At 44.1% G+C, this 13,283-nt stretch overlaps 1 protein-coding gene across 1 annotated transcript; it reads left to right on the top strand.

Moving 5' to 3' along the window:
• The first annotated feature begins 1,018 nt into the window (after positions 1-1,018).
• LOC114202871 (Y-box-binding protein 3-like) lies at positions 1,019-2,155 on the top strand. Its single transcript, XM_088029006.1, has 2 exons — positions 1,019-2,035; positions 2,090-2,155. Exons 1-2 carry the CDS (start codon positions 1,019-1,021, stop codon positions 2,153-2,155), a joined length of 1,083 nt encoding a protein of 360 aa, XP_087885132.1.
• The last annotated feature ends 11,128 nt before the right edge of the window (positions 2,156-13,283 follow it).

Here is a 13,283-nt window from a genome sequence, read left to right on the forward strand (position 1 = left end):
GCTGTATCTTACCACGGTATTAACACTGTAGTTAGGCTGAATTCTTGGGGTTTCCATATAATTAAGTCAGAACCCCAATTTAGGATGAAGATCACAGAGTTATAAACCATTCGGGGGTCGGGGTGTGTGGGGGGGAGTCTGGATCTGCAGTTAAAAACACAAGGCAAATTCGCTCAGTTCTATTTTACTCCACCTGATCATTTATTTGCTTTCTGTGGGCAAGAACACAGAGCTTGACAAGGTTTTCAGGATGTCCCAGTTAACAAAAGTGTTCCCACTCAGCTTCACTACCCTACAACCCTAACACTAGCCTGGATAAACCTGCACTAGTTTAGGGTCCTCTCAGTACTAGCATTCTAGCCCTGGCAGGCTTCCCCAATCCCTCTGCAGGAAAACAAAACAAAAAAACAACCCACAGTGGGCTTCTTTGACTGGGCCTTAATTTCATGTGGTTGTCATTTTGTCTGAAATTACACAAAATGCCTCAGCCACATACAGAGCTCACAAGGAGTTGGAAGAGGAACAGGGCTTTGTGAAAGTATTTAGAGAGTGCCCTTAGAAGGCTGGGAATATCTCCAACCAAGGGAGAGAGATGGAAAGTGGGTCCTCTCTCCCCACCCACTCAAACAAGCAAGAGAGTCTTCAAGAAGACCACTTCCTAGAGCTTCAAATGCACCCCTCTCCATGAGGGACCAAGAGGTGCTGTGACGTGGCACCTGGAGATCGAGGCAGAGTGCATCTGCCCCACCCCCCAGCTCAGGCAGCCTCTAGGACCCCACTGAGACGTCACCGCGGCAACCACTGTTTGGTCCTCGTCCTGTTGCCCCAGGAGACACCACAGGCCTTTCCAAGAGTCTCAGAGTGAAGCCAAAGAGTCCTGGGCCCCGACCCAAGACCCTTCCTTCCAGAGCGAGGCTCCTGCCTCCAGACCGAGGCCCTTCCCCCCTCCCTCTCCCCCCCATCACCGAGGACCAAATTTCCCTCAGGTTCTCCGAGAAAGGAGAACAAGGACAGCCTCATGAGTGAGGTGGGAGAGGTCACCCTCACGGAGGTGACCGCCTCCGTCTCGCCTCAAGCCACGCAGAAACTCCTGGTTTCCTTGGGAGGCGGAGATCCTCCCCGGGCACCAGTCGCAGGCAACCTCAGCGGAGATGCGATCCCCAAGGCCACCGCGGCAGCAGGCGCCAAGGGAAAGGTGCCCAGAAAGGTCATCGCCAAGAGGGTGCGAGGCTCCGTCAAGTGGTTTAACGTGAAGAATGGGTACGGTTTCATCAGCAGGCATGATACGCAGGAAGATGTGTTCGTTCACCAGACGGCCATCACCCGAAACAACCCTCACAAATACCAAAGCAGCGTGGGCGACGGCGAGACAGTCGAGTTCGACGTGGTGCAGGGTGAGCGGGGCGCCGAGGCCGCTAACGTGACCGGGCCAGCAGGTGCCCCGGTGCAGGGCAGCCGCTACGCTGCCAACCGCCCCCGCTTCCGCGGGGACTTCTACATTCGCTGCCGCGCACCGCCCCCACGAGGTCCCAGGGGCGCTGAGGAGGACGTCCACGAAGGTGAAGCCAGTGGCGAAGGCTTCATCGAGGCCCAGGGCCAGAGGCGCCGCCTGCCCGGCGGACCCCAAGACCAAAGGCTGCGGCGCTTCCCGTCGTTCCGCAGGACCTCCGCCGTGTCCCGCCGGCCATCGATCCTCGCTCCCACCAGCGACCCGAGGTCCACCCACCTGCCCGGGTCCGCCCCAGCCTCAAGGCCCGAGAACGCCCCGCGGCGAGGGCCAGGCCCCAGCTACCTGCTGAGTCGCCCTAGGGGCCGAGGCACCGCCGCTCCTGGTCCAAGACCCTCAGCGGGCATCTCTGAGGAGCTGGAGGCGGAAGACAAGGAAAGCGGGCCTGAGGCCAGCGGTCCGCAGCGGAAGCCCCCGCCACGCTACGGATCCTGCCGCCCCAACAACCCACGCCGCCGTCCACAGCAGGCGCCTGGTGCCCAGGGCCAGGACACCGTGGGAGGAGAAGGCAAGATCGGGAAGAGCCCTGCTGAAACACCCGCTTTTGTTGCTTTGGTTGCTTTGGTTGCTGTGGCCAAGAAGAGCAGCGCCGCTGAGGAGGAGGACGCCTTGGTCGCCGAAGTCCCCACTGCCACCCAGGCCAAGTAACAACAGCCTGGCTCCCTCCCCAGGGACTCCCAGGCCTGGGCTACAGGGGATGTCCCCTTAAGGAGATGATGCCCTTTAATGCAATGCAGTCCAAACATCCACCTTGACTGTTAGATTTGTGCCCTGAGAAAAAAAATACATGCCCCTTCCCCAAGGTTTGAGGAAAAACTACAAGATCTATATATTTCTAAATTCCCTCTTACCATCTGTGTTGGTAATTTCTGTACACAGACACACGCACACACAGACACACACACACACACACACACACCACACACACCCATGCACACACTTATTCTTTTAAAAGATCTGACCAGGACCACAGCTATTATTCTGTGTCACCAAGGGAATTAGTTGAAGTACTTATAAAAATTCTTTTTTATTTTTAATACAAAAACAAAGATGATCTGATATTGAAGATTATCTTACATTGCTGTGTGATGTTAACTCACCTGAGTGGTCATTATCTCAATAAATCACTTCATGTTGCTATTATCTGTTATTGTCTGATGTTTTAAAAAATCTTGTCACCACATAATTGTATTGAGGTAGTCCTTTCAGTTTGTTTCAGAACCAGTTTTAGCAAACATCATACCTATTGTTCTGTGTACAAGACATGACTGTAAGGCTAATTGTGGACTTACGGGGGGGGGTGAAAGACTCAAGGGTGTTCTAAAGGATTAGAACATTAGGGAGGGTATGTGCTATGGTGAGCGCTGTGAATTGTGTAAGACTGATGAATCACAGACCTGTACCCCAGAAACAAATAATACATTATATGTTAATAAAAAAAAAAAAAAGAAAGAAAGTGGCTGCTAGAATTCCAGCCATCATGACAATGTTGTGTGCCTGATAAAAACGGCAATGCAAAAGGGAAAATAGGGGGCTTTTTCAGCTGAGTAAATCCCCCTCAAGCTGCATTCCCAGGAATCACCCCCAACACTTGTGGATATAATATTTTCTTTCACACAGCGAGGTGCCTGGCAAAAACTGAGGGAAGGGATAATGACTGTTGGTGGGGGCAAATGGCAAATCTGCTAGGGCCAGCAACAATTTGCTCCCCAAATAGCATACAGTGCGGCCATCCCTAAGCCTAAATTGGTTCCTATCACTTGCTAGAACAAAATCCTATAATGGCTTCTCTTTTCTCTAAGAATAAAATTCAATCTACCCACCTATGGCCCTGCATCATCAGATCCCTGACTAGTTCTTCGGACCTCGTCTCCTGCCATTCTCCCCTTTGTTCACTAAAGAATCACCACATGGGATTTTGTTCTGTTCATAAAGAATGCCCAACTCACTCCCTTCTGAGACACCAGGAAGTGGACTCTTACTTCATATTTCCATATGGCTGTCTCTTTCTCGTCATTTGGGACTGAGTCCAAAAGCCACACATCCCTCAACAGTCTAAGTATAGTAATAATAACTAGTCAATTTCTATCCCATTGCCTATTTGTCTGAAAGTGTCTTCTGTGTTCAATTTTTATTATCGCCCCCAACAGAATGTAAATTTCTGAGAGTAATAACTTGGTTTCTCTCGTTCACCTCTGTATTCCTACTTCCCAGGACAGGATGAGACACACACATTAGGTACTCAGCAATTATTTTTTGAGTAAATGATTGAATGCGTACACGACATGGTACGCATGGGGATTTACTCAGCTCACTTGCATCAGGGAAGCCAGCAAAGGTAAGATTTCTTACATCCTCTTAAATCCCTAATTTCAATATTTTCACAGAAACCTGAATTTAGAGAGCCAAGCAGGTGCAGCTTGGACTGGACACATCCTCCTCTTACTCAATTAGAAATTTCCCAATGATGTCCCAGAATAATTTTCAAGTTGGCTTACTGTGATAGGCCATGATGTGTGCAAAATTTTCACTAAGCTCCATTTTAGAGTGTTCAGAGAGACCAAGCAGCCTTCTTGGTGGTCCCATAATCTACCTAATTGGAAGTCATATCCAGATTTATCCCGGTATACTTTTACATAATCTGGTGTTTGTCATTAAAGTTTGCCCAAGGGTTCAACAAAATGATCCAGAGTAACTAGATTGCCTTTAACTTGTTTAACCGATCAAACTTGAGTGAGAGCAGTCTCTTTAGCATAGTGGCCAGCCAAAACATTTCCTTCTGCCTCATGGGCTTGTTCCCTAGTATGAACTTCCAGATTAATTGCATCCAAATTTTCCTGGAAAGGAGAAAGGCATCAGACACAAAGGTTGAAAGTGTTGTTTTGTTGTTGTTTGTTGTTTTTTTTCCATAGCATGACAAAATCATGAAACACACCAAAGGTTTATCTGCTGCCATGCCTCTGTTAGCCGTTGTATGTCTTGCTAGCTGACAGGCTTGTGTCAAGCCTTTAACTTTAGCTTGTTGTTCTGACTTGACTTCAGAAAAGAGATCGGTTTCTACAAGTTCTTGGGAAGTGGTGACTGCACAACCAGCTTGAAAATATTTTTGTTCTGTCTTAAGATGTGACCCACCTACAGAGACTTCTACATCTGGGCCTTGTCAAAGAGTTTCAAGGGGATCAGAGCAAGGTAGAGGAAGTTCTTGGGTTAAGGCGAGACAATGACGACGCTTTCCCTTTTCTGAAAAAGAGAGTAAGTTAGCTGGCATAAGGGTATGGCACCAACGGACCATGGTGTGCCCTGGATAGAAGCTGTAATTCATAGATAATTTCACAACAACTGTGGAAGGGAAGAAACGTTGGGCACTTTTGGTGAGGCATGGGGCACTGTTAAGCTGGAGACGTGACACCAAGATGAAACCAGAAATGTCTTCTACTAAGAAGACACCCAATGGGCCTTCTAATTTCCAGGTGTCTGTTAATGTGCCTGGAATCTGAGATCACAGGTGTTTGAAGCATCGATCCCATCCTGAACCCTAGCAGACTCTCCCTGGAAGGTAATGATTCACTTCTCACCTGGGTCTGTCCCCCCAGATTCTCCACAGTTTCTTAAGTATCATGAAATAAAACCACTGCCATGTGGTCAGTGCTTTCCACGCACCAGCCATGATACAGGTAATAACCCATTTATTCCTCACATTGACACTCTAGGAAGATACTGTTTGCCCATTTTAGAGATGAGTGGGCTCAGAGAAGCTGAGGGATTTTTCTGCGGTCACACAACTAGTGAGCAAGTAAGGGCTCTGAACTCTGAATCCAGTCAGTCTGAACAGTTCTTAAGTGCTCTGTGCCATCCACTGCCTGCTATACAGTGTCCCTGATTCACAACCAGTTTATGGTGGTGCCTTCTGCTCCTGAATTCTGTTGTTAACCTCCTTCATTGAGTCCACTACAAGAAGGGAAGAAATGTTAAATATAATGCCTCAAAATATTTTTATTTTGTAATAATTAAATATAATTTAATTTGTTAAATGAAAGTATATTTTAATAAACATTTAAATAATGTTTTTAAAACATCCTATGCACTTCTACTTCTGGGACAAATGAAGTAGACACACTTCTCTCAATTCCTGTCACTAAGTACAGCTAAACATCCTAGACATTATATATAAAACAAAGATAACAAGACTCTGAAAGGTATTGAGAAGAGGGCTGACCAGAGAGAGACCTTGGTACCTGTAAAACAACAGGTGGTAAGTGCCCTGGGGTTTCTGTTTGCCTCCTATATCGCGGACTGGGTGCTAGAGAAGGCAGCAATTTGGAATTGACAAGGGACACAGAGAAGAAAAGCCTGCTCTCACTAGCCAAAGGACCGATGAAAGGGACAGCCTAATAAGACAGAAAACTTTTAGATAATAACATCCCTACTTCAGCCAAACACCATAGAAAAAACAGTGGCCACCCTCCCACTCCTGCCAACAAACACCGGGTAAGGAGCTTAGATTTCTATCCTCACATAGCGGCAAGGGGGTGCCCAAACCTCCCCCCTCCTTGCTAGAGTGGTGTCAAAGAAAGCAGGGAGGAAAGCCAGGCCATTTGTTCACACCAAGCAAAAATGAAGTGACCTTCACCCTCCTCACTGAGATGGTGTCAGAAGGGGCTTACTGGAGATTCGTGACTTATACCACTGCTGTGGTGGGCAAAATAACGGCTCCCCAGGTGTGTCTGTGTCTTAATCCCCAGAATTTGTGAATGTTTTGTTACGTGTTGAAGTGGAATGAACACTGCAGATGGAGCTAACGCTGCTAAACAGCTGACCTTGAAGTAGGGGGATTTTTCTGGATTATCTAGGTGGGTCCAATGTAATCACATGAGCTCTCAAAAGTGTAAATGGGAGGGGCACCTGGGTGGCTCAGTCTTTGGGCATCTGCCTTCAGCTCAGGTCACGATTTCAGGGTCCTGGGGTCGAGCCCCGCAACGGGCTCCCTGCTCCGCGGAAGCCTGCTTCTCCCTCTTCCACTCCCCCTGCTTGTGTTCCCTCTCCCGCTGTGTCTCTCTCTGTCAAATAAATAAACAAAATCTTTTAAAAAAAAAGTGTAAATGGGAGGCAGAAGAATGGATAAAGATTCTGCACCCAGTTCCGATGTGTGGGGTTTTTTCCCCCCACACCAAGCACTTCTCCGACACCAGCTGGGTGTTCCACAATTCAACTCAATTCTGACACCGTCTACCTGGAGATAATGTCAGATTCCACAGGTTAAGGGTTCAGCTCTTCCCATCCACAATTCAGACTCCAGTCTCAAGTCCAGGTTGCCACCTGGGTTTCCGACCGGCTGGCAATAGATTGGATGTTCCAACAACCCCCTCTTTGGGTTCAATAGTGGCTCACAAAACTTTGGGAAACCTTTTACTTACTAGATTATGGGTTTATTATAAAAAGGTATAACTCAGGAACAGCTAGATGGAAGAGATGCATAGGGCAAGCAATGTGGGAAGGGTCAGGGAGCTTCCATGCCCTCTCCAAGTGTGCTACTCTCCCTGCATCTGCATATGTTCACCCACCCAGAAGCTCTCCAAGCTCCATTCTTTTGGGTTTTTACGGAAGCTTCATTGCACAGGCATGAATGATGAAATCATTGGCCACTGGCAGTTGATTCAACCTCTGGCGCCCCTCCCCTCCTGGGAGGTCAAGGGAGTGGGACTGAGAAGTCTAACCTTCTGATCACATGGTTGTTTCTCCTGGCAGCCATCCCTATCCTTAGGTGCTTTCCAAAAGTCCTTCATTAACATAAACAAAGACACCTTTATCACTCTCATCACAGGAAAGTCCAAGGATTTTAGGAGTCCCATGCCAGGAACAGAACCAGGGGCCAAATCCATATTTCTTATTGCAAATCACAATATCACAATGGGTGGGAGAGGTGCCATGTGAGAAAGACTTGACGTACCACGGCTGACTTTGAAGTTGGAGAAAAGGGGCCATGAGCCTAGGAACGTGGCAGCCTCTAGAAGCTAGGAACGGACCTCAAATTGCAGCCAGCAGGAAAAACAGGGACCTCAGTCCTACCACTGCAAGGAATTAAGTTCTGCCAACAACCCAAATGACCAGGAAATGGATTCTCCCCAGAGCTTCCAGAAAAGAATATGGCCTGCTGACACCTCGATTTTAGTCCACTGGAACCCCTACCAAAGTCTTGACCTAAAAACTGGAAGATGATAAACGCATGGTATTTTAAGCCACTGAATTTGTGGTCATCTGTTACAGCAGCAATAGGAAATAAATACAGCCTCTCAGGGGTAACAAGGCCCCCACTGCACATGTGCTTTCAGTGAAGGCCATATGGGGGGCAGTGATGAGGCACCTCCCTCCCCCAGGGTGTCAACAGAGGCCTCGTGGGGAACCAGGATTTCCACCCCCACCTGGCCATAGTGAGGAGGTGACCATCCTTCGCCTGCTGGTATGGTTTCAGAGGACGTCTGCTAAAAGAGAAGAATTGAATAATACAGAGAGCCTTATACCACCACAAATGTCCAGGATACAATTGAAAATCACTCACCATGCCAAGAACCAGAAAAAGCTCACTGTGAATGGGAAAGGCAATCAACAGATGCCAGCACCAAGATGACACAGATATTAGAATTATCTGACAAGGGGGTACCTGGGTGGCTCAGTCCTTAAGTGTCTGCCTTCCGCTCAGGTCATGATCCCAGGGTCCTGGGATCGAGCCCCGCATCGGGCTCCCTGCCTCGCGGAAAGCCTGCATCTCCCTCTCCCACTCCCCCTTATTGTGTTCCCTCTCTCACTGTGTCTCTCTCTGTCAAATAAATAAATAAAATCTTTTTTTTTTTTTTAAGAATGATCTGACAAGGACTTTAAAGCAGCCATGGTTAACATGCTTTAGTGAGCAATTACAATCACTTAGAAAGAAATGGAAAAACAAAAATAGAAAGTCTCAGCAAAGATAGAGAAGACAGAAAGAAAACCTCAGTGGAAACTTCAGAGCTGAAAAACTAAAATAGTCAAAATGAAAAATTAATTAATTAAAAACTCGGTGGATGGACTCAGTAGCATAACGGAGAGAAAAGAATCAGTGAACTTAAAGACAGAACAATAGAAATTACACAGACTGAGCAAGAGAGAGAAAATAAACTGGAAACAAAAATGAACAGAGCCTCAGAGACTATAACCAAAGATATAAATTTTTAACATATTTTATTTAAATGCAAGTAGTTAACATACAGTGTATCATTAGTTTCAGATGCGGAGTTCAGTAATTCATCAGTTGCATATAACACCCAGTGCTCGTCACATCATGTGCCCTCTTTACTGCCCGTCACCTAGTTACCCCATCCCCCCACCCACCTTCCCCTCCAGCAACCCTCAGTTTGTTTCCCGGAGTCCAGAGTCTCTCATGGGTTTGTCTCCCTCTCTGATGTCTTCCCGTTCAGTTTTCCCTCCCTTCCCCTATGATCCTCTTCACTGTTTCCTGTAACTTTTATGTTATTGGCATCTCAGTGGATTTCTCCATCAGAAACTGTGGAGGCCAGAAGAAAGTGGTATACTATTTCTCAAGGGCTGACAGAAATGACTGTCATCTCAGAACCTCATAAATGGTAGAAATACCTTTTAGGAATGAAAGAGAAATAAACACAGTCTCCGAAAAACGAAAACTAAGAATTTGTTGCCAGTGGACCTACCTAAAAATGGCTAAAGGAAGTTCCTGAAACAGAAAGTAAATGATGAGGAAAGAAATCTTGGATCTTCAGGAAAAAAAAGAAAAAGAACAAAAGAAAGAGTATAAAGAGTATTGATAGGGGCAAATGCAATAGACTTTCCATCTCCCCGTGAATTTTCTAAATTATATTTGATAATTGAAGCAAAAAAGCATAATGTTGTCTGTGATTCTCAATGTACAAAAATTATATGAAATTGCAATATTTTGTTAACCATTTTGTTATAGAGATGATGAATAAATTGAATTCAATACATTGAATACCTACTACACGTTAGGAATATTTTCTGTTATCTCTAATTTTCTTTGTCTTTTGTGATGGTAGAGGTAGTCCTACTTTGCAGACGTGGAAACAGAGGCTTTGCGCTCCAGTGTGTGTGTGTGTGTGTGTGTGTGTGTGTGTGTGTGTGTGTGCGAGTGTGTGTTTGTGGTGTGAGTGGGGGACAGAGGGGTTGGGTGCTCTGCTAAGCAAGGTTGTTCGTTAAATGACTTAAGATGTGCTATGGTGAGGGCTGTGAATTGTGCAAGACTGTTGAATCACAGCTCTGTACCTCTGAAACAAATAACACATTATATGTTTTAAAAAAAAAAAAGAAGATAGCAGGAGGGGAAGAATGAAGGGGGGGAATCGGAGGGGGAGATGAACCATGAGAGACAAGGACTCTGAAAAACAAACTGAGGGTTCTAGAGGGGAGGGGTGTGGGGGGATGGGTTAGCCTGGTGATGGGTATTAAAGAGGGCACGTTCTGCATGGAGCATTGGGTGATAGACGCAAACAATGAATCAAGGAACACTATATCAAAAACTAATGATGTGATGTATAGTGATTAACATAACATAATAATTTAAAAAAATTTAAGAAAGATGAACTGGGAAGAAGGCAAGGCATAGATGAAGAAATAGGTATTTGTGAGTATTCAAGAGCTTTAGCACACTATTTGTGTATACACCTCTTATATGTGTATATGTGGTGATCACTAGAGACCATCTTTCTGTCTCTCTAAGAAAGCAAGAGTTCAACAGGTATCTGGTAAGGGCGGGACACCTGTAATTTTCCCTTTTCCGTAAAAATCAATGGAGCATGGATTATCTGCATTTGTGTGGCAGTGGCAGTTTTGAGGCCAATAAAACAAAAAAGCAAAAACAGAAAACCCACTTTGCTGTGGTTGGATTTCTCTTGTTATAGAAGATGACCAAAGCCTCATAAGTTTAACTGTTCAATGTAAGGGGCCACATGTGGCTACTGTTTATGAATCTACCTTGGAAGACAACGTGGAATAGTGGAAAGCCCTTGTAATTTATAGTCAAAGTGACCTAGATTTGTATCCTCAATCCAGAAATCACTAGCTATGCCATAAGGGAAAGATTACCTAACTGTTCTGATTCTCATTTTTCCCATTTCAAATGAGGATGTAAGAGTGCATACTTGGTATGGTGTTTCTGAGCGTCAAGTGAAAAAAATGCATAAAAAGTGCTTGGAATGTTAAAGCTGTTCAGTAAATGTTAACTTCCTGCTCTACCACAACCCTCCCACCTCCAACTCAAAACAACTGAGTTTAGCTCTTTGTAGTGACATCCGTTAAATTGTGTTGCGATCTTAAATTGCTCTAGAGAAACACTGGTTTAGAGTAGAGCAGTCTGTGAACAAGTATTTACTCATGGCATCATACCTGATTCGGCAACTTTGGAGAGCAGGTTAAAATATCACGGCTGAACTTGTCAAATAGAAATAGCATACATGACTTCCAAACCACTAGAGAGGTAGAAAAGAACGCTCGGTCCACCCAATAGAAACTCATTCAGTCCAATAGAAAACAAAACAAAAAAAGAGAGAATAACACACGAGAAGCATAGAAAAAAAAATCACGATAAATAGGAAGCAGAAATAAGATGACAGAAACAACTGTATAGATAGAGATTACTAGGGAACATTCACAATGGAGTCATACGATCTTTAAAAGAGGTGTACGTAAACCATAAGGACACCAAAGAGTTAAAAGTATAGCTGTGAACATATTTTTTATTTTTATTTCAGTTCTTCAATGATTAAAAAGAGGAATTCAAGGTACATAGATAGCATTTCTAATTATTGTGTGTATAATTCTGAAGCCACAAAATACACATATACCAAAAATTCACTAAAATTGACAAATTCACTAAGTGGGAACTTCTAGTATATCTCTCAGTAACTGATTGATAAAGAAAACAATAACTATTAGTAATGATAAGGGAGATTTGAAGAACCGTATTAAAATCTTGATTTAATGGGTATGTATAAAATGCTAGGTCCAACAATTAAGAGAATATATATATATATAATTTGGAAGCATGAGTGGAACATTTAGGAAAAAAAACTGATGATATACTAGGCCACAAATATATGTCAGCAATGATCAAAAAGAGTTGTTAGGGTGCAAACCACTTTCCACTTCAGGAAAAACATCTGGACACGATGTAATTGACTTAAAAAAATAATAGCCCAAGGAAAACAGAAACAAACCACTCAGGGATGGAACATGTAAAAATACAACCTGAATCAAGTGATAAATGTGACCAGCCAGTGATAACTTGTGATTATTAATCATAATGGAAATTAGGAAATATTGCACCCGAATGGTAATGAAAAAGGTACCTATAAAAACTTGTGGGATACACCAAAGTGTTAGTTTGAGGGGCATTTATAACACCAAATGCTTATATCAGGGAAGAAGAAAACACACAAATTAATGAGCTAAGAAACCAAAATATGAAACTGGAATGATAATAACAGGATAAATACAAGAAAGTGGAAGGAAGGAATATTTATCAATATTAAATAAAGAGAACGCAAAATCCACAAAGAAGTTCAAGCAAACCAAATGTTTCCTGTTAGAAAATGCAAATTAAATCAATAAATGTCCAGCAATGGTTTTTCAGAGAGAAAGAGAGAGACAGAGACGGAGACAGAGAGACAGAGAGAGACAGAGAGAGCACACACAGATAAAAGATAATTAGGAATAAGAGAAGGCGTCATGGCTGCAGATATAATAGGTATCTTTGTAAGTAGCATACTGCTTAATTCGCATTAATTTGAATACCTAATTTTTAAACTTAGATGAAATAATTTTCTCAACCTACCAAAATTAAATCAAACAGAAATAGCCTGTTTAATCCATCATAAATATGAAATTCTAAAACTTACATTGGTCGAGCTCCTGAAAACTCGTCCATGGCCTCAAATATGATCATTAACTTTAATTGTCTGTAAGAGCAACCCTGTCTGGAACTCACAGTTTATCTACTTACTAAGTCACATCAGGCCACCCATACCCCATACATTTGGGAACCTGATCCCCAATCTTGGATTCTATCCTTTTACAAGCTGATATGATTAATTACTTCAGAGTACTCATAGGATACTTCCAGCTTTATCACACGGATAACGAGCTGCATTTCCAAAACACTCAGCTAAACAGCCTTTACGTGATCTGCAACCTGGAAACTTGGTCTTCTGAAACGGGCATCAGAAAAATCTGCCTTCAGTGAAGGGAGGGGGAATCGGAGGGGGAGACGAACCATGAGAGACTATGGACTCTGAGAAACAAACTGAGGGTTCTAGAGGGGAGGGGGGTGGGGGGATGGGTTAGCCAGGGGATAGGCATTAAAGAGGGCACGTTCTGCATGGAGCACTGGGTGTTATACGCAAACAATGGATCATGGAACACTACATCAAAACCTAATGGTGTAATGTATGGTGATTAACATAACATAATAATAAAAAAAAGAAAAGAAAAATCTGCCTTCAAGCCTAGACTGGAAAGAAAAAAATCTTCTCAAGTACCTTAATAACTAACATCAGTAAAACTCTGAGGTGTTGATGTTTGAATTAATGTTTCCCATCATATCCCCCTGTCTTCTGGATAACCACTCCATCTGAAGACATTAAGCTGAGGATTAGTAGCAATCTTTCAGGCGATGCTGGCTTCAGAACTGGACAGGTTCTCCCAAGACGACAGAATAAGTTTAACTTGCTGATACTCCAATACTTTTTCCTCCCTCTTTAGT

The sequence above is a fragment of the Eumetopias jubatus genome, unplaced genomic scaffold (genome assembly GCF_037043125.1).
Source record: "Eumetopias jubatus isolate StellerSeaLion01/CBP00866 unplaced genomic scaffold, mEumJub1_p1.0 scaffold_11, whole genome shotgun sequence".
Lineage (NCBI taxonomy): Eukaryota > Metazoa > Chordata > Mammalia > Carnivora > Otariidae > Eumetopias > Eumetopias jubatus.